Source organism: Cervus elaphus, chromosome 20 (assembly GCF_910594005.1).
Source record: "Cervus elaphus chromosome 20, mCerEla1.1, whole genome shotgun sequence".
Taxonomy (NCBI): Eukaryota; Metazoa; Chordata; class Mammalia; order Artiodactyla; family Cervidae; genus Cervus; species Cervus elaphus.
In genome coordinates, this window is record NC_057834.1 from 30,017,439 (window position 1) to 30,043,880 (window position 26,442).

The window sequence follows — 26,442 nt, forward strand, 5'->3', positions numbered from 1 at the left end:
CCCCATATCCAGGGATTCTCCTATGCCAAGATGAAGCATTTCTTAAATTAGCAATACTTATGCATACAAGATACTCTTCCTTGTTAGACCTTATATCTTGACTACAGCTTACAACACCCAAAAGATTTAAGTCTAAATCCTTCCCTTGAAATGTCAAGAGTAATACAAACTTGGGTAAATGTAAGCACACTTTTCTTTATTTATAACCACGAAAATGCTCTGCCCATAGACCAGAGGAGAGGGAACTTAGGCTTTTAGGAATAAGCACAGAGGCTACTCCACCTCTGCAAGGAATAAGGAAAAAAGCCGTCAGACAGCAGGGGCTGGACCTCATTACTGCATATTAGTAGGGGCAGTTCAGGGAACTTCAGTCTGTCATCCTTCTACTTAACACCCCCATCATTTAAAAGAATGATATTCTTATGTCTTCTTCTCAGCTTTTGAACATCGCTGTGAGCTCAGACCTCTCCTGGCATAATTTAGATGTATTTCTGTAGGAAAATACAGGCAGAAAGGGAGCTTCTTGACGTCCTTTCTTTCCCGCCTTCTTTTCACTCCTCAGACACTAACTGATTGCCTCTACAAGCCAAGCACTATGATAGGTGTCCATCATGAGGACACAGGAGATCAACACCACACCAAATAAGACAATGGCGCAAGTCATTAACATCTGTGAAGCAGGGAAAAAAGAAGTTGCATACTTTTTAGCAACTCATCACCTTCCACTTAAGCCCCTCCAAAACCCTCATTGTTTTGAATGTCTTAACTTTGCCTTACTTTACTGTGTATGTGTCCAAACCACTGAAAAATTCTCAGAGGCCTATCTTACCACATCCACGCTCTTCAGAGGCCTGTTGGCTAAGACCAAGAGCTAAGTCAACAATCACACTATTCTCCCCAGAAAATAAAAAAACAAAAAACTACACTGTCATGGATATGCTCAGCCTGGGCACAGGGCCCTGCATCCCTTGGAGTTGGAATGGCCAGAGTTCAGGGTTGTTAGAACCTCTATTCCCCAAAGGTAATGTGAGTCTCTCTTGGAGACCACAAGGGACCATAATAGTCACTAATGAACTCTTTTTCTCTTTCCTCCTCCATCATCGGCTTGAAAGAAACTGTTGTTTTATAGTTTGCATTATTTTAATTTCCTTCTCTTCCAAAAGTAATAAATCACAACCCTTGATATTTGCATATAACACTCCAAAGCCCATTGACTCCCATTATCTCATTTGGTCCCCCTATTGAAACCCTGTGAAGTGCAGAAAGCAGACTTTATTCTTCCCATTTTATAAGTGAGCAAAGTAAGGTGAAGAAATTTAGCTAAAGTCACAAAGGAGACAGTGCCAGAGCTGAAGCCAGAATCTAGATCTCTCAGTGCCATCGTCTCTTCACCATCTGTGTTTCCATCATACTCTTCCGTCAGCCCATACCCTCCATGCTGTCTGTAGTGTAACATCAGGGTCGAGAAGAACCACCAATTTAGGGAACAATCTGGAGAGAGGGCCCAGAGAAACTTATTTCTTGTTTAAGTTTTAGAATGCCCTGATTCCAGATTTGTTGAAATCTTACAGCAAAAGGAACATGCGTCCTGGGAGGAGGGACATAGCATGGCATGTTGTTGTCACTGGGTGAAGGCAAAGGCTTTGACTGGAAAGCACTTGCCGTAGACCAAGGATCCCAAAGTCACGTGGTTCCTGCTTTGGGTACCAGCTTAACTTCATGTTTGCCCTATTACTCCTCAGTGACAACCATCTCCACCTCTTGTTTTTCTATTTGTGGTTATGTGTCTTTACTCCATGTTCTCCCTTTCTCTTTTTACCCAACCTGGCAAATTTCTTTTTCTCTGGATCACCCTCGGCCTTCACTGTCTCTGCCAGCATGACATAGAGACTTGATGTGATGGGTAGCACACATTCAGGGAGGCTAACTCTCCAGGAGGCAGCAGAGCACAGAGGTCAAGAACATGCTCCCTGGAGGTGGATCACGTCCCAGCTCTGCCACTTGGCTAGGTCTATAACCTTGAGTGAGTTACCTAATGTTTCTGGGCCTCAATTTCCCCTCTGTGAAACTAGAAAAACAATGCCACCTAATTCCTAAGGTGCTTCTGAAGACTAAATTTGCTGATAGAATGGTACCAGGAATATATTAAGTGCTTATTAAATATTAGCTGGTACTCTTCTCTGAAATGTGCGTCTTCTTTTTCTCCAGTTGGCATAACTAGAGTGCTTAAGGGGCAAATGAGTTTCTGATATCCCTAGAGAGAAATCTTTTTACTGGCAGGAAGGATACCAGAGGCCACCCTCGGGCTAGATTCGACACACAAACATATTGATACAAGCAAGAAAGAGCTAATCTGGGCAGCATCTAGCATTGCGCACTGAAGAGAAATTCAACCTGGGAGGTCCCTTTCCAAGGCCCTTCTCAAGCGCCACACACACACACAAACATACTCACAGCCTTAGTACCTCAGGCCGGGGTTCAGAAACCTGGTACTAGCACCACATTCTCATTAGCAGTTGAGATCCCATAATCCCTCTCAGCACATCTCTGGGGCCATGAATAATGACAACCCAGGGAAGTAAAAATGATTTTCTGGTGTGGAAATGTGTGTAGGTAAAGCAGCTGTATGAACTTTGGTGGGAGACGGGAAGTTGGGAGAAGGGGACAGTCGTGCACAAGGCAACCAGAGCATCTCCAGCACTTAGGTTTCTTTGCCAGGGCGAGCTGGTCCCGAGGGCCTTCTAACTCTAGCCTTTCTTGCCGAGCGTGCTAACAAGACCAAGCTTCCAAGAGCTCTGTGGGAACCTGTTGTCTTACCCAGTTCCTTGGATTCAGGCTGTCCCTCAAACCCAAATTTCTCTCATCCCCATAAATGTACATCAGAAGTCACAGAAAGGAAATCATAAAGCTGTCCAGTTATACATGATCATTAGGGAAAGACTGTTTCCTCAAATGGCCTCCAAAGGGGTAGGTAGTCTGATGGAAGGAACCTGGGCCTGGGAGTCGGGAGCCGATGGTCCCCGCTTTACCATTAGCTGTGTGTGTTGTCATGGACAAACAACCAAATCACTCACCCTATTTGACACCCAGTTCCTTTATCTATAAAATGAAGAAGAAGGACTTAATTATCTCTAAGATTCATTGCAGCGTGACTAGCCTAGGATTTCAAGTCCCTAGACCTTAAGAACTCACTGGATGTAGGATTGATGCTAGAAAGAATAAAACCACAGAGATGAACTGAAAGTGAATTTGGAGCTAGTAGGACGAGAACACTCTGAATCTCAGATCCTTAATGTCTTTGTTCCTCCAAACATTCTAGATATCAAAGGAGGCCTCCACCACCCCAAAACTCTAAACTGTTAGCAAGTTGCCTGCTTCTTATGAGGGCAAAATCCAGGCTGGACATGGGAAGTCCCAGCATGTGCCCTGGCTCTGTACCATGGATCCTAAGTGCCTAAATTGCCTGTTGGACAGAAGGGGTGTTCTCCCTCTTCCAAGCACAAGTAGTTGTCACAGGCCAAGTCAGGAGAGTGGGGCTAACTGCCCCTGTGCTCTCCACACTCAGTAGTTATTTAGTTGGCTGGGTGAGTCCTCAGGACTAACAGACCCTCAGCAAAGTTTTCAGGATAACCAGGTTGGTTCTGCTACTTCCCCCTACCTGAAATTCCACAGGGCAGGGTTCTGGACCCCCAACGGCAATCAAAACACTGGCTTTATACATTCTGGAGGAGCCTGACCCTGGAAACTGATCAAACAAATTCAGTAGCCAGGAGTATTCATATACTTCATATGGAGTCTAGAGATGCCCCTTTCCCATGGAGGCAGACTAGGTTGGAGCATGATTTCTAGATGCAACTTCTTACTAAGGAGCATTTTAGGGTTTACATCTTCAAGATATTCATCAGCTATCTTCTATGTGCTTAGACTAAGCGACATGATTCCTCTGAAGTTCTGACTTTAGATTCCTGAGCCTGGGAAGTGGCAGGGAGTTGGGGACAAATGGTCTTTCTTGTGAAAAACAGCCATGAGAGTTCAAGGACCCTGTTTCCAAGCCCAAAGCCTATCAGTGTCTTCCAAAATGGGCAGTAAAGCTCTAACACCACTAAATTATAGTAAGTTTGGGACAAAAGGTTTCATAGCTTATCTAATCCAACTTTATTTTACTGCTGATGAAAGGATGAAAGAAGTACAAAGAGAAGTATATGACTATTGTCATGTAACTAACTTAAGACCAAGTAGAAGGCAGCCAGACTTCAACTAGTCTGTGTTGAGAGGAACACAAAGCAAGAAACGAAAGGATGGTGTTTGTCAAAGTTCAGGTCTGAGATGCACTCACTAAGCTTATTACAAAAAAGTAACAAGGTACTGGATTTACTGAACCAACTAATCACTGACATTAAAGTATCTTGATTATGTGTCGTATGGAAGAAAAGGGAATATCCCATGGAAATGGAATTTTTGCAAAGATAAGAAGGCGAGTGTTTCACAAATGTAGTCATACTGGATGAAGAAGAGGAAGTGAAAATACCCTCAGGAATTCAAATCTAGCCTGAGGCCCCTGGGACCCTCAAACACTGCAGTGGGGTGGGATATCAGTAAAATCACTTTGGAAAACTCTTCAGCAATATGTAGGAAAACAGATCATATGCAACATATAAGCTGTGCTGTGCTTACTCATCAGTCACGTCTGACTCCTTGTGACCCCGTGGACTGTATGTAGCCTTCCAGGCCCCTCTGTCCATGGGGTTCTCTAGGCAAGAACACTGGAGTAGGTAGCCTTTCCCTTCTCCAGGGGATCTTCCCAACCCAGGGATTGAACTCAGGTCTCCTGCCTTGCAGGCGGAATCTTTACCATCTGAGCCACCAGGGAAGCCCAACATATAAGCTACTTCTAGGTATATATCTAAAACACTTGAGTATTTATCTCTACCAAAAGACATTTACAAGAAGGGTTATAAGAGCTTTATTTATAATGAGCTCAAACTGGAAATGATCCAAATTACCATCCAAAGTAGACTGAATAAATAAAATATTCAAACAAAATTATACAACAATGAAAACAGAGTTGCCAACTGCATGCCACGATAGGAATATCATGAACAAAATGTTGAGTGGAAGAAGCCAGAAACAAAAGGTGATTCCACTCATGTAAAGTACAAAAACAAGTAACACCAATTTGTGTTGTTAGAAAACAATAATGACTACCCTTGGGGTGAAGGTGGGGCAAAGTGACTTGAAGAGAGGGTAAGAAGAGCTTCTGAAGTCCTGGTACAGTTCTGTTGCTTCATCTGGATACTGCTTAGATGGATGTGCTCAGTTTATAAAATTCATCATATTGACACTTACGCTATGTCTAATTTCCCATATTTATATTTGTGGCAAAAAGGACAAATGGCCCCAGCCCTTTCCTCTTTGCTGTGTTCAGACCTCCCCCATGTAATATTTTTGTGCTGTCCCACTCTGACTCTGGGCTTGGCCATGTGGCTCGCTTTGGACAATGAGATCTCAGCAAACATGACAAGCACTGGTTTGAAAAATGCTACACATTTCCCTCTCTGCTTTGCTGCTATGCAATCTCCATTAAAAGGTGTCTACACTAGCAGGGCTAGAGGAGAGCACAGCGAAGCTGCCCCAGTCGTCAGAGCCAAGGCCATCCTCGATGAGTCAGTAAACGACCAGCTGACTCCCAGATATGTGCAGAAGGGACACCCAGAAGGGACCAGAAAAATAATCCCATCAAAACCAGACTTAATCCCCAACTTTGCATGTGTTGTTAAGTGGCATCATTATGGTAATAGACAATTGGTATAACTGTATACTTCAATTTAAAGAATTGGGAGAAGGGGACTAACAAATCTATTTTTGAGCATGGCCACACCCTGTAGGAAAGAGAAGCTGCCTGAGATCCTACAAGACCAGGGTCCCCAAAGCATAACATGACAGCCAAGTAAAATACAGGCCTTAGCCAACCAAACTTAACTGGGAAACCAACTTGCAGAAGTTCTCTAAGGCATCTGAAAATGTTCTCATCTGTTTCCCAGAAGATGTAGAAGCAAAGGGTTGCTTCTTCCACCTCCCATTTTACTTTGTTTTTATTCCACCCAACTCCATGCAAGAAACACTTTAACACTATTCAGCATGTTACAGAGTATATTAGTTTCTCTTTCTGCTATGGCCCTGTTTCAGCATAGAGAAAGAAAGGGAGGAGGGACCTTTGGACCCCTCAGCCGTGCTTTTCCCAAGATGAACACTGAAGGGCTTGAGTGTTCCGCTGGTCTTCCAGCATGGGGCTGAGCCATGGCAGCGTTACCTGGGTTAACCTGAGCTTCTGCGGAACTCAAGACAGGCAGCAGCAGGAGCAGCACGGAGGGCATTCGGGGGATCAGGATCATCTCAGCAGATGGCGTTGGCACTGGAGCCTTCAGCCCACCAAAAATGCAAGGCAAGAAGAAAGAGGAGAGGAAATGAGTGAAGTGGAAACCGCCAACACAGATGAACACAATTGACATAATTATCTTTGTGTTTCTACAGTGCTTATTTCTATATTCAGAATTTTAAATCATGAACTTTGATCGTTGAATGGGACACTGAATTGTCACAAAATATAAAAATTTTCAAACTCTGGGACATTCAATAGCTAGGTAATATAAGAACTTTCAGACCCTATTAGATTAAATTCTCATGGAATTAAAATTAGCAAAACTATAGGTGGGTAAAAGTTTTAACAAGATAAATACCCAAATTGTGAACAGTGATAAAGTAAAACTGACTTTTACAATATTTTCATAATTGTAATATTTATTCCACTATTAAACCAAGAAAAACATTCAATGATGTTAATGCGTTTACCTTTCAAAAGATGTAAGGTCAATATTTATCCTGATTTATTAGCTCTGGAATTGTACCTGAAGCTCAAGTTCCCCTGGAATAATCCATGTGGTTATGGATTAGAGTTGAGACATCAGTATGAACTCATATTTAGCTTAATAGAGATATAAATGGTCACATATGGAAATATTTATAGATGTTTACACACAGGTTAGTACATACCCATATATCTATCTTCTTGTTATGAGAGTGCCTAGAAGCAATGACACCCAATAGCAATGAGCAAACCTGATACCCAGATCTTCACTTCTTATACCATTCTCCAGTAAAAGGAACCAGGGTTCCTTGGAGAAACTGCTCATTTCAGGGCTGAGGCAGGAAATACGATCACCGTGGAGAATGTTGTAGTGCCCCAAGTTGAGAATATATACACACACAAGAATGATGGGGATATGGTAAAAGAACCCAAAGCCAACAGAAAGAGTCCCCATGGCCAAAGCTGGAGCAATTTATGCAACAAAATGGATAAAGTGGTATTGCATTATAACTCAAGACATAAAATAAATATTTACAAGCCCATAAATAAATGATTGAATAAACAAATGGAGGAGAATAAACAAATTTTCTCATGCAAAAGAATTCTAAATAATTTATGTAGATACTCTCTGGTCTGTTGTCTTTCTCCCAAGAACCCATCACTCCAGCATAATCATGAGAAACACATCAGACAAATCCAATTGAGGGACATTCTATGAAATTCCTAATATATAATCCTCAAAACTGTCATGGTCACCCAAGACTAGAAAGTCTGAGAAACTGACACAGCTAAGAGAAATGAAGCAGTCATGATGCCTGACTGTAACACGTGACATCCTGGATGGTATCTTGGAACAGAAAAAGGACATTTGGAGAAAACTGAGGACATTTGGAAAAAGGACATTTGGAGGAAATCTGAATGAAGTGCAGACTTTAGTTAATAATAATATGTCAATATTGGTTCATTCACTATGACATATTTACTATACTAATGTAAGATGTTAATTATAGGGGAAACTGGGTAATGGGTAAATAGAAAATCTATGTACTCTTTGCAATGATCCCACAAATATAAAACTGTTCAAGAATAAAAACTTTATTTTAAAAAAGACAGTTTCTTCCAGGTAACACTATTAGTCAACAAACACTGGACCCACTGTTAGAAAACTGTATAATGTGAAATTATAAAGGGAGACAAACTCCCTTTAAGCTGGAGTGATTAGAGGAGGTTTCATAAGGAAATAAGCGTCTGATCAGATTCTTAAAGGATGAATATGATTTTAATGGACAATAATGAGAACACAGTAAATAAGAGAATGACATAGCTAAGAGGAAACACGAGCTTTTTTTTGAGGAAACAGAAGCTTTCTATGATGTTTTCTAGGCAACAGAACTCTGACCCACCCCAAGTGGTTATATAGATATATACACACACACATACATACAGATAGTTCTGACTGAAGAGGATGGAGCCAAAGCTGATCAAACACAAAAAAACTAAAGTGGCCTCATGGTAGGGGGCAGGGGAAAGCGATCCACAGACGTGACGACCATGGTTTTACGGCATAGATGTAGATGAGATCAAATACGTCTCAGTGCCTACTCACTGCCGGCAGCCGGAACACTGCGTTTCCATGAATGAGTCCACAAACAAACATGCCCAGAAGAGAAACACACAGGCAGAGCTTGGAGACACTGGTCTTGGCTATAAGCTAGAACTAACCCATGACCGTGATTCAGGATGTCCTGCTACAAATAGCTTATTGGGGGCACTGCCTTGGGTAACTACCCTCTCTGCAGCTTTTGAAGAACAGTTCTCCAGTTCTCTTTCATGACACCTTCCTTGTGGATTATTGGCTATTACTTTCTCCCCTCCATAACCTTCCCCAGGGTTCCTCCTTCAAGGAATGTCTCTTACACCTCATTTCCCTCACACATTGAATTTGTTTCTATTAGATCCTCCATAACATTGCTATAAAATTACCCATTTAATCATTAGCTGCAAATGGTTTGTTCTTGTATCCTCAAAAGAAAACATTATATGTTGTACAAAGTAGATGCTCAAAAATGGTTTTTAACTGAACTAAGCAGAACTTCAGTTCAGTTCAGTTCAGTCGTGTCCGACTCTGCGACCGCATGGTCGCACACCAGGCCTCCCTGTCCATCACCAACTCCCAGAGTTCACTCAAACTCATCTCCATTGAGTCGGTGATGCCATCCAGCTATCTCATCCTCTGCTGTCCCCTTCTCCTCCTGCCTTCAGTCTTTCCCAGCATCAGGGTCTTTTCAAATGAGTCAGCTCTTCACATCAGGTGGCCAAAGTATTGGAGTTTCAGCTTCAGCATCAGTCCTTCCAATGAACACCCAAGACTGATCTCCTTTAGGATGGACTGGTTGGGTCTCTTTGCAGCCCAAGGGACTCTCAAGAGTCTTCTCCAACACCACAATTCAAAAGCATCAATTCTTTAGTGCTCAGCTTTCTTTATAGTCCAACTCTCACATCCATACATGACTGCTGGAAAAACCATAGCCTTGACTATATGGACCTTTGTTGGCAAAGTAACGTCTCTGCTTTTTAATATGCTCTCTAGGTTGGTCGTAACTTTCCTTCTAAGTATAAGCGTCTTTTAATTTCATGGCTGCAGTCACCACCTGCAGTGATTTTGGAACTCCCAAAAATAAAGTCAACCACTGTTTCCACTGTCTCCCCATCTATTTGCCATGAAGTGATGGGACCAGATGCCATGATCTTAGTTTTCTGAATGCTGAGCTTTAAGCCAACTTTTTCACTCTCCTCTTTCACTTTCATCAAGAGGCTTTTTAGTTCTTCTTCACTTTCTGCCATAAGGGTGGTGTCATCTGCATATCTGAGGTTATTGATATTTCTCCCGGCAATCTTGATTCCAGCTTGTGCTTCATCCAGCCCTGCGTTTCTCATGATGTACTCTGCATACAAGTTGTTCAAAAGTATTGACTGAACTTTCTTTTGGAAAGTTTTACTTGGTTCAGGTTGTGAATCCCCAATACCAGTGATTATTTCTGCTTTGCTTGCTTAAATTAGGGTGCCCAGCAGGTAACAAACACAAAAGAACCATTAATAAGCCTAGAAGTACTATCCCATAAATACCTAACATGTGCCAAGGACTATCTCATGTAATATTTACAGTCACTCTACCAGGTTTGTTTTCATCAATAAAGTAACTGAGCAGAAAGAAGTTAAAACTGATCTGGTTACACAGTTGACAGGCATCAAAGCTCATGCAGGAAGCCAGGGTTTGCATTACTCCAAAAGCTACTTAGGTTGCTTTGTTGCATTTGTTTTGTTTTTGTCTTTGTTTGTCATCATACTACACTCTCCTTTGATCAGACCTCTGCTACTTCACCAGAGCTACACTCCTGCTCAACCTTTCTACTTAGTTACATTCAGACTTCTTTCATTTCTTTTTTTCACCTTGCCTCCTTAGGACCTCTATTTAAAAGTTTCAGTCCTCTCGGTGATTCAAATCACCACCAAATGGTTATTTCTTCAGTGAAATATTCTCTTACCCCCTTGATTGCACATGTACTGAAAGCATCATGTAATTTTTCTACATAGAAAGGATCATAGTTTATAATCATATATCCATTGCTATGGTTGTCTAATTAGTGCCTGCACCCCTATAAGCTCCTTGTTTGTTTTATTCACCTTTGCATTCCCGGCACTTATCAGTGTGCTGGATAAATAGTTGCAGAATGAATTAATGATTGTCTTAAGCCACATATTCAGTTGTTGTATCTGGCTAGTCTAAATTCCATACCTTAAAAGGAAGTATCCCCAAAACTTACTATAAACAGACATCACCCTTTTCTGCCTCTTTGAATGAATCTTTCTAAAGGTTCAAAATTTAAGCAATGTGACTTGTGAATAAAACCCATAAACATACATGAAAGAATTTCAAGAAGACGGAAGGTCCTTCTCTACCCGCTTCTTTGGTTAACAGTGCAAATTCCTTTAACAAGAAATGTATTCAAACTTTAAAAATAAAAAGTTATTGGCCTTCATTCATTCAGCAACTATTTTCTGAAAGGCTATTAGGTGCTGTTCTGGGTGCTAAAATGGCAGAGAAGACTCCTGTTATCATGGTACTTATAATACACAAACTAGCAAATAAATAAATAAGAAACCTAAAGAGATATTCATGCCATGAAGACAATAAAATCCAGTAATGTGATGGAGAATGAATGAGGGTTGTTTCAGGTAAGATGATCAGGAAAGGCCTCCCTAAATATGAGATTGACAAAGAAATAGATAAATAGGACAATGAAGAGAATAGGCAATACTCATATACATATACACAAGAAAAATACATATATAAGTGGGAACTTTCCATATAAGAAAATGGGCATTTAGAATCAGTGAAAAGTTTCAGATGATTCAGTAGCCTTTTCAAAAACAAATAAAGGTATATTCATATCTCACACAAAAATAAAGAGCCCAAAACGTAAAAACAGAACTATCCAAGTATTTCCAGAAAATATTGAGAATCTGCTGTGAGCAAGAAGAAAACCTACATAAATAAGACATAGAAAGAAAAATCTACAAATAAAAAGAATGATAATGCTTTCATCAAAGTTCAAAACATCTTTGAGATAAAAGGCATCACGGACTTAACAGACAAGCAACAGGCCAAAAGAAATACTTGAAATTCTATAACAAAACAATGTGTGTGCATTTTTCTGGTATAAAGAGTCTCTGTAAATCATTTTTTAAAGTGACTAGAAAAATGGGCCAAGTAAATAAAAACCATTTAAAAGAGGAAACAATATAGTACCAGTAAACATCTAAAAGGACTCAACCTCACTAGAATCAGAAAAACAAACAGCAGCAGTTGAGTACCAATTTTATCTGTCAGACTGGCAAAAATTTTAAGTGTGAAACTATGAAATTTGGCAATAGTGTGGAGAAATAGAGACCCATACTCTGCCACTGGGTTTATAAATTGGAAGATAATTTAAATCAAACCATGCAAACTATGCAAAACATAGACTCTGATCTATACATTCCATTTATTATTTATCCTAGAGAAGATCTACTTAGGTGCATAATGATGTAGCCACAAAGAAGTGCTTTGCATTTTTTTTTAATTTTTATTTTTAATTGAAGGATAATTACTTACTATGTTGTGTTGGTTTCTGTCGTACAACTGTGTGAATCAGCTATAAGTATACATATACCCTCTCCTGTGAGATCCCTCCCAATCCCCCATCTCACCCCCTTTTTATTTTATCAAGGTAAGAACAATTAATATAAGACCTACCCTTAACAAATTTTTAAGTGTATAACATATTATTGTTGGCTACATATTATTGTTGACTATATGTATAGTATTGTATCAGATCTCCAGAACTTACCTCACCTTGCATAATTGAACTGTATGCCTATTGATTAATAACTCTCCATTTACCCCTCCCCTTGAAAGTGAAAGTCTTAGCCACTCAGTCATGTCCAACTCTGTGACCCCATGGACTGTAGCCTGCCAGGCTCCTCTGTCCATGGGATTCTCCAGGCAAGAATACTGGAGTGGACAGCCATTCCCTTCTCCAGGGAATCGTCCCAACCCAGGGATCGAACTCAGCGCTCCTACATTGCAGGCAGATTCTGTACCATCTGAGCCATCAGAAAAACCCACTCCTCCCCTTAGACTCTGACAACCACCATCCCACTCTTTCATTCCATGAATTTCACTGTTTGGGACACCTAATTTAGGTGGAATCATGCACTACTTTTTCTGTGACTGATTTTTTTCCCTTCACAAAATGTCCTCAAAGTTCATTCATGCTGTTGCATATTGCAAAATCTGCTTCTATTTTTAAAGCTAAATATATTTCATTGCATGTGTAAGCCACGTTTTCTTTATCCATTTATCTGTCAGTGGACATGTAGGTTGTCTCCACATCTAGGCTACTGTGAATACAATGAACATGGGGAATGCTAGTATCTTCAAGGTCTTGATTTTAATTATTTTGGATAAATACCCAGAAGTGGAGTTACTGGGTCCTGTGGTAGTTCTATATTTAATTTTGAGGACTCTCCATACAGTCTTCCATAAATGCTGTGGCCAACTGATCTTCAAGAAGGATGCAAAGAATATATAATGTGGGAAATGAGTCTCTTAAACAAATACTGCTAAGAAAACTAGGTACTCACAAGAAAAAGAATGAAATTGGACCCTTATCTTACACCATACACAAAAATCAACTCAAAGTAGGTTAAAGAATTAAATGTAAGATCTGAAACTTTAAAACTTCTAGAAGAAAACATAGAGGGAAAGCTTCATGATAGTGGTCTTGGCAATGACAACATAGATATGATACCAAAAGCACAAGCAGAAAAAAGCAAAAATAAAGAAGTGAAACTACATTGAACCAAAAAGCACAGCAAAGGAAACAATCAACAGGATGAAAAGGCAAGCTACAGTGTAGAAGAAACTGTTTGTAAACCATATATCCAACAAGCAACTAATATACAAAATACCTAAGTAACTCATACAACTTGAGGGCAAAAAAATAAAATAAAATTCCACTAATAAAATCCCTGAAAATGGGCTAAGGAATTGAATGGACATGTCTCCAGTGAAGACATACAAATGGTCAAGAGACATATGAAAAATGCTCAACCTTGCTAGCCATCAGGAAATACAAATCAAAACCACAGTAAGAAATCAACCCCATATCTGTCAGGATGGCTATTATCAAAAATGAATAAAGGAAAGACAACTGTAGACAAGAGTGTAGAGAAACTGAAATCCTTGAACACGTGGGTACAATATTTTTTTAAGTAACAAAACTTGGAAATGTTCTACCAATAAGGGAGTGCTAGAAACTATGGCATATTCCTGCTATGAAATACTAATCAATAGTTTAAAAGTATGAGTTAGAACCATATGTCGTTACATGGTTATATGTCCATGACATGGTTTTAGGTGGATAAGCAGGATTCAAGACATATATAAAGCACACTATATATTTCTATGGATATCAAAACACACTTACAGACATATATACACATATATACATAAAAGATCTAGAAAGTTAAACACCATCGATCTAGGGCACACTCTAGTGCTAAAATAGGCTAGTACATGAGTACGGAGCAAGGAATCTTGGAAGGCAAGTGCTGAAAATAGTAATTCCCTCAGAGATCGTGGTGTTTGGCATTGGAGATTGGAAATGAAGATCAAAGGGAAACTTTAGTCTTATTTGTGATGTTTTGATTTTAACAAAATATGTCCCCTGTTAACGTCATTCACATTTGTTTCTCTGACCAAAAAAACAAAAATATTCCTTGGGGCAGTCTATCAGAACCTTCAGGGTGCTAACCAACCAACTATGCATATCCGACAGACTCAAAGTATGGGGTGACCTATCTTATGTTTTGAGAATCACTTGAGGTGTTGAGAGATATTATTTATTAGTATTATATCTTGCAGATAGAGTAGAAGAAAAAACAGTTGCAAATTGCTACTTAAACCTTTCTCTCTCTCTCTCTCTCTTTTTTTTAGAACTTACAAATGAATCATCATCAAGCCTTACAACAAACCTGAAAGGAAAGATTACCACCCCCCTTCACAAAGTAGGAAAGTAAAAGCCGAAGTCACTTCACTCACAACCTAGGTAGACTTACCTGACCTGGCTGCTGGACCCCATTCATCATGCTGAATTACATGTCTGTCTCTCAAGCCAAGTCACGAGTCATTTAAAGTTAGGGATCTTGCTTCCCTATATATCAAAATCCGATTAACTCTAACTTGCCTGGGTCACAAAACTAGAAGGAGACAGAAGACTCTTCTAGTTCCTCTGACTCCTTGGCCAGGGCTACTTCACCCATAGCCCAATAGTTTCCAGGAACATCAAAGACTATATAGTTCAGAGAGCATATGTTTGTGTAATGAAAACCCCACTTCCCTCTTGACAGTCAAAATTCCCCACCCTAGCCAAGCTGGATAGTTGGCTGGAACACTCCAAACTGACTCCAAAGGAGCCGTGATTCAGGACCTCCCAGATCCAGTGGTAGATGGCTGACTCTCCATCGCAGGACTGCCCACCCCAGGATTGAGACAGGCTGTGGGTCCAAGCCATCAGGAAAACGGGGAAGTAAATGGAAGGCTAGGCAGATGTGAGTGTGATGGTCATAGCCAGAAACTACCAGGAATTTTTTTTTCAAAGAAACTAGAATCAAACTTTTTACAAGTTATTTCTGTACTTGGGTGAGTTTCCAAAGGCCTCTTTCTGAAACAGTCAGGACCACATCACCGTTTAGGGCGAGTCACCAGCACATCCTGCCTGATACCATCCTGTTCTGTGGAGATTTTTTGCAGGGAGGGATCCCTCCTGGTCAGCCCTGTGTCTCTTGCAGCTTCCGGTTAAACACAGCTGAGAAAGTGTAACCCCCTTCTTTCACAACTACCGTAGAAAGTTAGACCAGGGGCTTTCCCCGGGGTCCAGCGGTTAAGACTCTGCCTTCTATGACTCCACCTTCCAAGGGAGGGCGTGTGGCTTTGACCCTTTGTTGGGAAACTGAGGTCTCACGTGCCACAGGGTGCAGCCAAATTTTTTTTAATGTTGGACCATTTCCTACCTTATGCTATCACTTATGTGTGGAATCTAAAAGAGCCAAACTCAGAGAAACAAAGTTGTAGTTATCACGGGAAGGGGGTGGGTTAGAGTGGAGAAATATTAATCAAGAGGTACAAACTTACAGTTATAAGATGAATAAGTTCTGGGGATCTAATGTACAGCATGGTGGTTGTAGCTAATAATACTATATTTTATACCAAAGTATAGATATTAAATATTCGTACCACAAAAAGGAAATTATATGCCAGAATGAAGATGTTAGTTAAAGCTATGATGATGATCATTTTGCCACATATCAATGTATCAGATCAGCAGGCTGTATGCCTTAAACTTACACAACGCTGTATGTTATTTATAGCTCAATAAAGCTGAGCCGAGAGTCAAACCACATTCCCAGGCGCAAGCTCTACTCTGGGGCTCCAATAGGACAGTGAGTGAAGATCGAGCCCTGAAGATGAGTGCTGAAGCGACCTTTGAGCTGCTGAGAGAGAAAGGGTGTACAAGAAGCTGAGGTCTGCCACACAGCTCACACACCGAGGGGTCTCAGGGTGGGAGGCTCTCTGTGCTGGTGGAGCAACAGATTCCAGGGCTACACAAGCCATATTGCAGTGTCTGTTTCCTGCTATAGCACTGATAGATGGTAGACAGACAAGAGATGATGAAGAGGTAGATAGACGATATTTATTCAGAAGATACAGATTTAATATAAAAAGAAACAGTTTCGTAAGTGTTGCTATAATAGTTAGCTGCATTTATTTGGAAAAAATAGCACCATAATTTCCCCTTGGTGATAACACGGAAAGTAGGCAAAAAAGGCCACCCTTAGGATTTCCTGCCCTAAAAAAAAAAAAATGGAAAATTTGAGTACCTCTATTTCTATTTCTCCCAAGTCCCTCTGAAGTGACTATAACTGACAGATAGTAGAGTTCTCATCCCCCCCCCCCCAAATCTGATTGTTAGCAAAACTCACCTTTTTCTCTGAAGCAGAGCTAGAGGTATATCCCACTTTAAGATACGTCTGAACTTGCCAAGCTCATAAATCATGAAAAGTTTATCCACACTACACAATAATTCTTTGAACAAGCCTTCGGTGCTGAGTACCTTTGAATAACAAGTTTCCACACAGTACATTTAAAATAACATTCAGTATACAAAAATGTTCCATCTACTTACCAAAGTCATAAATCATGGAGAGAGTCTCCACATTACAAAATACTGCTTTACTTTACAAAAGGATCTGCTGCTAAGTTCCTCTGATAGAAAATCCTTCCAGTAATTCAGAATATGATTCAGTACACCTAAATCCAGTTTATACTCAACTTTCCAGGAATACAGCTTGTGTACCAAGCAGGTAACGTCTGGTTTGGCAGATGGTCATTCTTCCCAGATAATCCATCCTTCCAGGTCCAAAAGCTAGAGATAATCTGAGGTGACTACCACTTGATGGAAAAATAAAAAGTCTCAGATTTCCCTGAGGGATCTTTACACTGAGCCTGTGAAAGGAGCCAGATAGGAAGTGCCTGCCCTCCTAGAAAATCAGCTATGGCCTGCGGCCAGGGCCCCTCCACCTAAACTCGGGTAGACCGTCCTGTAGGAAGGGGTGGGGGCCCTGGAAAGGCTGGAGTGGGAAGGGAAATGAGATAAAGGGACCTAGGCCAAACAGGAACCAATCTGAGGTGGACTGTGTGCACAGTTGGGCATGGTATACTTGTCCCCGTGTGTGTTGAAGAGCCTGGAGGGGAGATGAGAAGCCACATGCTCTACGGCCATAGATTTTCGTTCAGGGGGCCATTCAGGGCATTCAAGGCTTGTTTTCCTCTCTGCTGAGTCATTTTTCATTTCAGATTCAACAAATAAAAAGCGCAATCTTTGGAGTATTTCATACTCAGCAAACAAATATGCAGAAATGAGCTTAGTTTTGGCAGAGGAAGAGGCACACACACATGCACCCCCTCACTGTACCAAACGTCCTCCTGTTTTATATTGATTCCCAAGGATTTGTTGATGTCTTCCTCATTCCCAACTTTCCTCTGGGAGTCCCAATCTCTTGCTTCTCAAAACGTAGCTGCTCAGGGCTGAGCCAAAGACCTGGGTCGGCCCAGTCTGTAAGTGTTTAAGCACACAGGATGTTCCCCAGATGACCCGAGGTGACCCCCGCTGCTCAGAGGGGGATGACGCAGCCAGCCGTGTTCCTGCCCTCGTTAGAAGAGAGCTTTGCTTTCCTCACCCTGTCACCTGTAAAATGGAGACAGCTAGAGGTCGCTGAGTGAGAGCCCTGTGCGAGGACACTCCCCCTGCCCGGGGCAGAGGGACCACAGAACGTCCACGGTGGGACAGCATCTGTCTGCCATCCTTTCCAAGGATATAATCGCAAGAGTGCCTTCATGAGATTAGGAGGAGGGAGGGAAAAGGTTGATACAAAGTGAAGGCAGGCTCTGTTAGAAGCTCAGTACCCCCGGCCTGCTGAATCCGCCGGCAGAGCCTCCAATCTCAACAAGTTCCAGCAGCCTCGGCTCCCCACCAGGGTGTTTTACTTCCACCCTGACCTCCAGGCTCCCCCACTTGAGCACCTTCCCCACCCCGCCTCCCTCACTCTCTTACCCCATCCCACCCTCTACCCAGGCTCCTCAGGCCCCTGACCCACGTCCTGGGGAGCAGAGGGCTGCCTGGAGGCAAGCTTGAGCCCAGGAAGGTTAGCAGGAGGGCTGACTGACGGTCTGTCAGAAGGTTTTAGAGGTTATGAAATAAAGATATCAGTCCTCAAAATTATGGACTCACAGCCACAAAAGCTTGAAGGTACCCGAAAACTCAACTGCATCAATCCTCTGCGGTTAAAGGTAAGGAAGGTCAATCAGCCCCCAAAGCAGAGAGGCCTCCGTGTGGGCAGCAGCTGGTCAGAGGCAGGGCCAGGCCTCTGGTCACCCAGGCTAGCATGGGTTCTCTGACGACACTGCCTCCCTTGGTCCGGCCTCCTGCTTCTCTTTCCTCAAACTCGGCACACACACCTGCTTTAGGCCCCGTCTGTCTCAGTAACTGATCTCTTTAAACCAGAGTGAAGTTATTTGGAAAATCTCTGTGATGGTTTTCAAACGTGTCCACAAATCCGTGACATGCAGTCATGTGTTCATGGAAAGCTGGCATCTTATTTCCCTCCCCTTGAATACAAGCTCAACAGGGTGCCTCGCCTCTAACAAAATTAAAACAGGAAGAGTGATGGCTGTGAAACTCCAGAGCTGGGCCCCAGAAGGTAACCCACATCCACTGGGCTCTCTCACAGACTTGCCCTGCGAATGCGCTGCCAGGCAATAAGGGAGCCCAGGCCACGTGGAGAAGCCAGGCACAGGTCTTTTGGCGGATACCATCACCAAGGTCCCTGCTGGCAGCAGCAGAGACTCACACACTTGTGAGTGAGGAAGGCACCCACGTGACTCCAGCCCCGGCCATCCCAGGAGAGACCGTGGGCAAGACAGCTGAACTGAGCCCAGTCCCCAGAAACAGAAGCGATAACAACAATAACATGATTGCTGTCTGTTAAGTCACTAAGTTGTGAGGTGATTCATCACATGGCAAAAAATAACTGGAACAACCTCCTTGGGTAAGGAAGGCACAGCTTCCTGCAGACCTAAGTACTGGGTTTTGAATGCTGCCTCGTTGTTATTCGTCAGCAATCTGCCCATTGCCTCAAAGTCTAGGGGTAAAATGGAAACAATGGTGAGCAAGAGACACAGCTCTCTCATTAAACCCAGAGGTGGGCTGAAAGACCAACCATCCACATATAAAGTGCCTTTCCCTTGAGGGCTTGGTAGTGAATCTGGAAGCAGCATCTTACTCACTATATCACCCCTTCTTATTGCCCCTGGGTCCCTGCACCCCATGCTTGACCACCCCTCTCTCCAACAACTCCTTCCCAGCCACCGGGTCCAAAGCCAGACTTTCCAGGTTTGAATCCTGCACCAGTTATGTGGACCTGACCACACACTTGAACCTAGATTCTCTAGGAGTGTCGTGAGGATGGAATGAGTTATTACATAAAAAGTACTTAGAACAATGTCCAGCTCATAAATTTTCACAGATATTTGAATTTCTACTTTATTTTTACTATGTACATCTCCTTGTCTCAATAAATGTGCAAGTTACAGGCAAAAACCACTCATCACCCTCTGTGCATCAGTTCACACCTACACAGTGGGTGCTCAGACACACTCGCAGGTCGATGGCCAGGTCATAAAACAGACAATAGCGCCAGTATAAACTCCTTGCCTTTGACAAGCACACTAAACCTTGCTGGGAACATCCTAGGAGTGATGTTGTCTCTGGAGAAAGTGACTTGACCCTTTACGTACAGTCATTCACAAGTCACGGAAGACTCAGACACTTAACTATGAACCAGCACAGCACAAACCAGCCTGGGGCTGGGGAGGGCAGGGCTGTGGCCATGCCTGGCGGGACAGTGACATGATCATGCTGCTAGATCAAGCGCTGTTCTGTTCCCCTGTGAGAGTGTACACGCCCCAACGACCTTTCAGTCCAGCCACCCAAAGCCACGAGGGCCAAGACCTGGCTCCAGCCATTCCATTTCCACCAGGGCTGCCTTATTCTTGTGGTTCATGGTCGTGCTGGCCTCTTAAGAACACATGTCTCTATCAGGCTGCTTATTAATTTGCATAGGCCCAATCAATGTGAAGTAAATTTGATCTCATCCATCCATCAGAAACCCTCCTGAGCCTCAGAAGAGATTAGGTGTGATGCCAGTGAACCCTGCTTTGGGTGCCTGCAGGAGGCCCACCAGCCAGCATCTCCCCTTTCAGCAAAGGGACCTAGGTGTCTTTCCCGTAACATATTCAGGGACTCCCAAATACAAGGGTTAACACCAGTGCTTTTGCCACAAAAAGAATGGAGATCCCTCACCTTCTCTGAGACCATCAGCTGAAGGAGGAAGCAAGAATTTCACCTCTTAGGGCTTTGCAACCATATTCTATAGTGAAAACTTCAGCCATGATACAGGTCAGGCACTTCAGCCAGATACTAATTGATCTTTGGGTTGAAGGACACGTTTTCTATAGATCTGGAAAGTATGAAATATGGATAAAAGTAGAAAATGGTGTCACAATTAAAGTTAACTGAGATGATGAACATAAAGGACTTATAGCACCGGTGCCTGGGAGATAGTAAGTTATTAGCATTTAGATAGCATTAGCATTTAGTTGTTAGTAGTAGTACTGTGAAGCTCCAATATTTTGACTACCTGATGCAAATGGCTGACTCACTGGAAAAGACCCTGATGCTGGGAAAGATTGATGGCAAAAGGAGGAGAGTGCAGCAGTGGATGAGATGGCTGGAAAGCATCACCAATTCAATGGACATGAAATTGGGCGAACTCCGGGAAAGGGTAAGGGACAGGGAGGCCTGGCGTGCTACAGTCCATGGGGTCGCAGACACACATGACTTAGCAACTGAATAACAAGTGTTACTGTGAATAGAATGGTACATGGGAACAAAAAAAAGCTCAGCAGTTGAGGTGACACATATATACTGAAAATCGGTTGTGAGCCCAGTACAGGTTGAGTCACCTGGAGGCAATACAACAAAAAAGCATCGGAAGAGTTACATGGCTGGCACATACAAACATTTGGAAAAACAAAGATAGCAGGCCGGCAAGTTCATGGCAGGTCATAGCTACAGGGATGGTGTGATAGAGGAGGAGATACACAAGTGGGTCTGGATGAATAATGGACTTTAGGAAAGACCAAGGAGGAAAAATAAAAACAAGAATTCTGAAAAACTGCAAAGTTTGAATGGCCTGGCCAATGAAAGAGGTGAAGGCTCACTAAGACCTTCAAGGCTGAGAAAAAGAAAGAGAGGAGTTTAGCGCTGACCAGCTTGTTTGCCATCACGACCAAGCTCAGACACCTCATAGACCCTTTTGGGGACCTGAAGGTCTTCTACTCAAAAGTCTTAAGAAAAACAAGCAGAGCAAGGACTGGAGCGCAGTGATAAACTTAATCTGCTCACTTTGCTCTGAGTTTAGGGGTGGCCGAGCAAAGCAGAAGATGCGATATTATGCAATCCTTGTCATGGGGACATGCAGACACTAAATGTAAAGTGGGCCCCACCACCTTAGACAAATATAGCCCAAGAGTCCCCGCTCAAACCCCAGAGCCCAAAAGTTTCATTCAGTAGTTGGATCAGGACCAAATGTCTGGGACTCCTTTCCTGAGTCCTTCCCTTCTCTTCAAGCAAGTCACTCCCTCCTCACCTGCAGCTCCTTGCCAAAGTAATAATGTCACTGATCATGAGAAGTCTGGCCTCTAACCCTTTGCATTTCATGCTTCCTTCCTATTGCTAGCTGGACATTCCCTTCTACGTTACTTTCACTGGAAGCCTCTGAACCAGAAAATATAAGTGTATTTAAGGCTATGAAACATCTGCAGACTTCATCTGACTTCAGGAAGTTTCCCTGTGCGTCACCAATGCCTGGCACCTACTCCTGATGTGTAAAGAGCCTCCTCTCTCCAACCTGCCAGGCCTAATCCTCCCCACTTCCTAGCTCAGCTCCTAACCCCTGCATTGCCAAGGACAAGCAAGAGACCAAAAGCGTGCCTGATCCTGGTCTCAAAGCCTCCCCGTTCTCAGTCTCAGAAAGTTCTAATCAACTCCACCTCTCCTGCAGAAAGACGCACACCTTCCAGCTCCTTTGAAGCTGTCCGTTTTCACCAAGTAGATCCATGCTTTTGTTCAAACTCATGTTCTGAACACCTATCTGCCTTGCCCCAACCCACCTTTGGCCTCAGATGATAGCCTTGGAGATATATATAGATATGAATAGAACATTTGTTAGTAGCAATATTTCTCTGTACGCCCCTCCCCACTAGGCTGTGTGAGCTCTTGCAGGCAGGGACCTTGTCATGCCTTCTTTGAATTTTCAGAGCATAGTCTGGAGACCATCGGTGAGCATGCTAGGCAGATGAGCAGATGTCCAGAGGGGTCCTTAGGATGCAGGAGTGGCTGTTGCCCTGTCCATCTCCCTGCTGACACCTGAGCAGATGGAGTGCACCGGCTTCTCAGTTAGTCTCCCACCTCCTCTTTGGCACTTCTCCCAGGTCAAAACGGAATCTCCTCTCTTGACTCCTTTGCATCTATACCCCGTAACATAGCAGATACCGTCCCCTGACTGATACAGCTCCTAACTGGGCTCATATATACGTGGGAAAATCTTGTCTCCTCAGTGCAACTGTGAGTTCCAAAGGGCAAGGATATTTCTTACCCCTCACCGCTTATGAGAGCCACAGTAAATATTTCTGGAGCACATATTATACAATAGGCAATATGCTCAGTTTTACATGAATTTTCTCAGCCCTCATAACAACTCTCTGAAGTTTTTATCATTATTATCCTCACTTTGCAGAAGAGAAGACAGAAACACAGAGAACAGATAATTTGTCCAAGCTCACACAAGTGGCAAGTGCGACAAGCATTCGATATATGGTTACCTACCGCAAGGCTGATGAGGTCTGGGGGCTGGACTCTGGCATGCCTTCCCCACCCAGTCCAGTCAAACTGTTCATCGTCACCGGGCACAAAGTTATGTTCAGCTCTCCTACACTTGCAAGATTTCTACCACACCACCACAAGTGAATCTGCCTTCAGGAGGCCATCCCCCTGGCCTCCACCTTTTCTTTAAATTGAAGTAAAGTCAATTTACAATGCTGTGTCAGTTTCTGGTGTACAACAAAGTGATTCAGTTATATTCAAAGTGATTTACACAAACACACACATGTATATATGGTTTTTCATGTTCTTTCTCATTCTGGTTTATCATAAGATATTGAATGTAGTTCCCTGTGCTATACAGGAGGATCTTGTTATTTATTTTATATATAGTAGTGCATACCTGTTAATCCCAAACTCCTAATTCATCCCTCCCCTACCCCCTTTCCCACTGGGTAACCATAAGTTCACTTTCTATATCTTTGAGTCTGCTTCTGTTTTGTGAATAAGTTCATTTGTATCATATGTTAGATTACACATACAAGACATATCATGGTATTTGTCTTTCACTTTCTGACTTACTTTACCTAGCATGATAATCTTTGGGTCCATCCCATGCTGCTGCACATGGCATTATTTCATTTGTTTTTATGGCTGAGTGACACTCCATTGTGTAAATTTACCACATTTTCGGGATCCACTCACCTGAAGATGAACATTTAAGGTGGCTCCTATGTCTTTGGGGCTTCCCTGGCAGCTTGGATATTGTAAACAATGCTGCTATGAACACTGGGGTGCCTTTATCTCTTTTAATTTGAATTTTCTCCAGACACATGCCTAGGAGTGAGACTACGAGATCGGATGCGCCTGCCTGCAGCTTGTGCTCCCTGATTCCCACTGGCTGACCCGGAGCCTCTCAGGTGCCTGACCTCAGACCTGCACTCGGCATCACAGCAGTGAGATCTCGGGGCTCCCGTCCGCCCCTTCTCCTCACAAACACAGGCAGTCCAGTGTAGCAGAAAGGTCTGGGCAGCAACGGGTGGCTCTGTGGCTCTTGAAACTTAGACAGTTGGAAGGACCCCTTTGCTTAAGAAACATAATACAAAATTACAGATACAAAATGAAGTTCGCGGCCTCAAAAGGATCTTGAATTAATGAGGAGGGCAGAAGCAGAAGCTGTACCTACTATGGCAAATCCATCTCAGGACCCGCTTTCTAGTCCCAACCCTTCCACTACCACGCCCCAGTCTGAGCAATTCCTTTCCTTGAGCAGGCCCAGCTCCCTCCTGGTTCAAATGAGGGGGCTGGGAGGAGAAAGAGTGGGGGAGTTCTGCAGCCCCTCTCAGCCCTGGAGCTCTGAACTCTGTCAGCCAGGGTCCAAACACTTTCCCAGGCTCCCTGCAACATCACAGAACTGCCCCTGATCCGGGAGGGACGCTACTCCTCCCTCCAGCCCAAGGCATGTACTGTATTACAGTAATGAGAGCTTAGGTTGCTTTAAATATCACAAAACAAAAACAACAGCAGCCCTGGCTCATCATCATTCCCTGCCCAGACCACAGGGGAGAGCGCCGCCAGGCCGACACCAGGGCAGAGATGGACAGCAGAGCCCACACAGCCCCTTTCAGGAATCCACTGGCTCGTGTCTAGGACGAACATCACTCGTGGCAGAGGTTGTGAAGAGCCAGGCAGAGAGAGAGCCCACGAGGTCGCTCTGGGACACAGAGGCCCTTAGACGGAATGAGGCTGGAGGTCAGGGTCCTGGATCCACCACGGCTGAGCCAGTGCCAAGCCTGAGGCTTCAGGAACCGCGGTCTCTCACCTCTGGGAGAGTCAGAGAAGTCCAGCCAAAGGTCTCCGCAGAAAGGAGGCTCATCTCCCCCAAGGGCCTGGGAGGCATCCGCTGAGCAGAAGAGCAAGCATTCATCAGAAAGGAAGGAACCATGGGGACATGGAGGGGACTTGCTCCCTCGGGGCTCCGCAAAGCCCAAGGACAAATCCTCAGGGGGACCTGGCAGACCCTACAAGCTTCATTCTTAAAGTAAGAACTAACGAAACTGCTCAGCTCACCATAAAGAGGCCCTAGTGACTCATGTTCTGTAAAATGGTCTATGACAGATCAGAGGTCCTGTCAGACCGTCGTCTGATGTTGACGTGCATCAAACTGCAGAGCAGGACGTGCACACGGCAACCCTCCACAGACAGGGACGAGGCACACACGTGTCCTCTGCACCCCGGCCCTCCCGGCTCTCAGGCCACGTGGCTCCACGGCTCCAAGGCTGGCCCTGGTGACCAGGGAACACGGCATTTAGAACACATGGGGGCTAGGGCCAGGGAGCTGTCCTTTCTACAACATGCCGACCCCAGACCCTGAACCCTCTAACGCGTGGTGCTTCCACCAGAGAAAGACGTGAAGAGGACAGCTGCCAATGATCTGTGTTTGATAGCAAACACATGCGGGCACCTCTTTCCTGAGCCTTGGGTCCTTTTCAGGCTGAGGATATTGAGTTATTGAGAACTAACTATGTCAGTCAGACATTTTAAAAGGAAAGTGGAAAGTCTGAAGCCAAACGAAGGACTGCGCTCCTTTCCCCAGAACCCTGCTCAGCAGTGACCGCAGGAATGTGCATTGAGCACCCAATGGCAGGTGGTGTCACCAATCCATGGGGATCCCAGCCTGTCCTGTCCTAGTTCCTGACAGAACTAGGCTTGAGGGAGACAGAGACTCTGAAGAAGGTTGGTGTTGGGTGGAGCAGAAGAAACTACTATAAAATTCATTAAACAAGGAAACCAGGATCTGGAACACCCGGTTCCTAGCACATAGCCTGGCCTACTCTTGAATTGACACTCCAGTGCAAAGATAGCACTGATCCTTGATCTCTGCTGAATCCCCAACATCTAACATACTGCCTGATGTGGAGCAGGTGCTCAAGGAATCTGTTGAATTAATGTATAGTAGTCTGCCTGCAATGCAGAAGACCCGGGTTCAATCCCTGGGTTGGGAAGATCCCCTGGAGAAGGAAATGGCAACTCCAGTATTCTCCCTGGAGAGTCCCATGGACAGAGGAGCCTGGTGGGCTACAGTCCATGGGGTCACAAAGAGTCAGACAGGATGGAGCACACGAACACACGAGGCGCCCAATAAAGATGGCTGCATACCGAAAAAGACTCTTCAGAGTCCTGTGGACAGAAAGGAGATCAAACCAGTCCATCCTAAAGGAAATCAACCCTGAATATTCACTGGAAAGACTAATGGTGAAGCTGAAGCTCCAATACTTTGGCCACCTGATGTGAAGAGCCGACTCATTGGAAAAGACCTTGATGCTGGGAATGATTGAGGGCTGGAGCAGAAGGGGATGACAGAGGATAAGGTGGTTGGATGGCATCACCAACTCAGTGGACATGAGTTTGAGCAAACTCCAGGAGATGGTGACAGACAGGGAAGCCAGGCATGCTGTAGTTCTGCTGCTGCTG

General features: G+C 43.7%; 1 protein-coding gene across 4 annotated transcripts in view; it reads right to left on the reverse strand.

Moving 5' to 3' along the window:
- Positions 1 to 26,442, reverse strand: part of DDR2 (discoidin domain receptor tyrosine kinase 2) — a 172,619-nt gene that overhangs the window by 65,606 nt on the left and 80,571 nt on the right. For 3 of the 4 annotated variants that reach the window (XM_043876640.1, XM_043876639.1, XM_043876638.1), the window contains one exon: positions 6,311 to 6,419. In XM_043876640.1, coding sequence (XP_043732575.1) covers positions 6,311 to 6,419 — 109 coding nt within the window. Of the gene's footprint in view, positions 1 to 6,310; positions 6,420 to 16,653; positions 17,404 to 26,442 lie in introns of those variants that run through there. The other variant, XM_043876637.1, reaches the window with a different exon arrangement.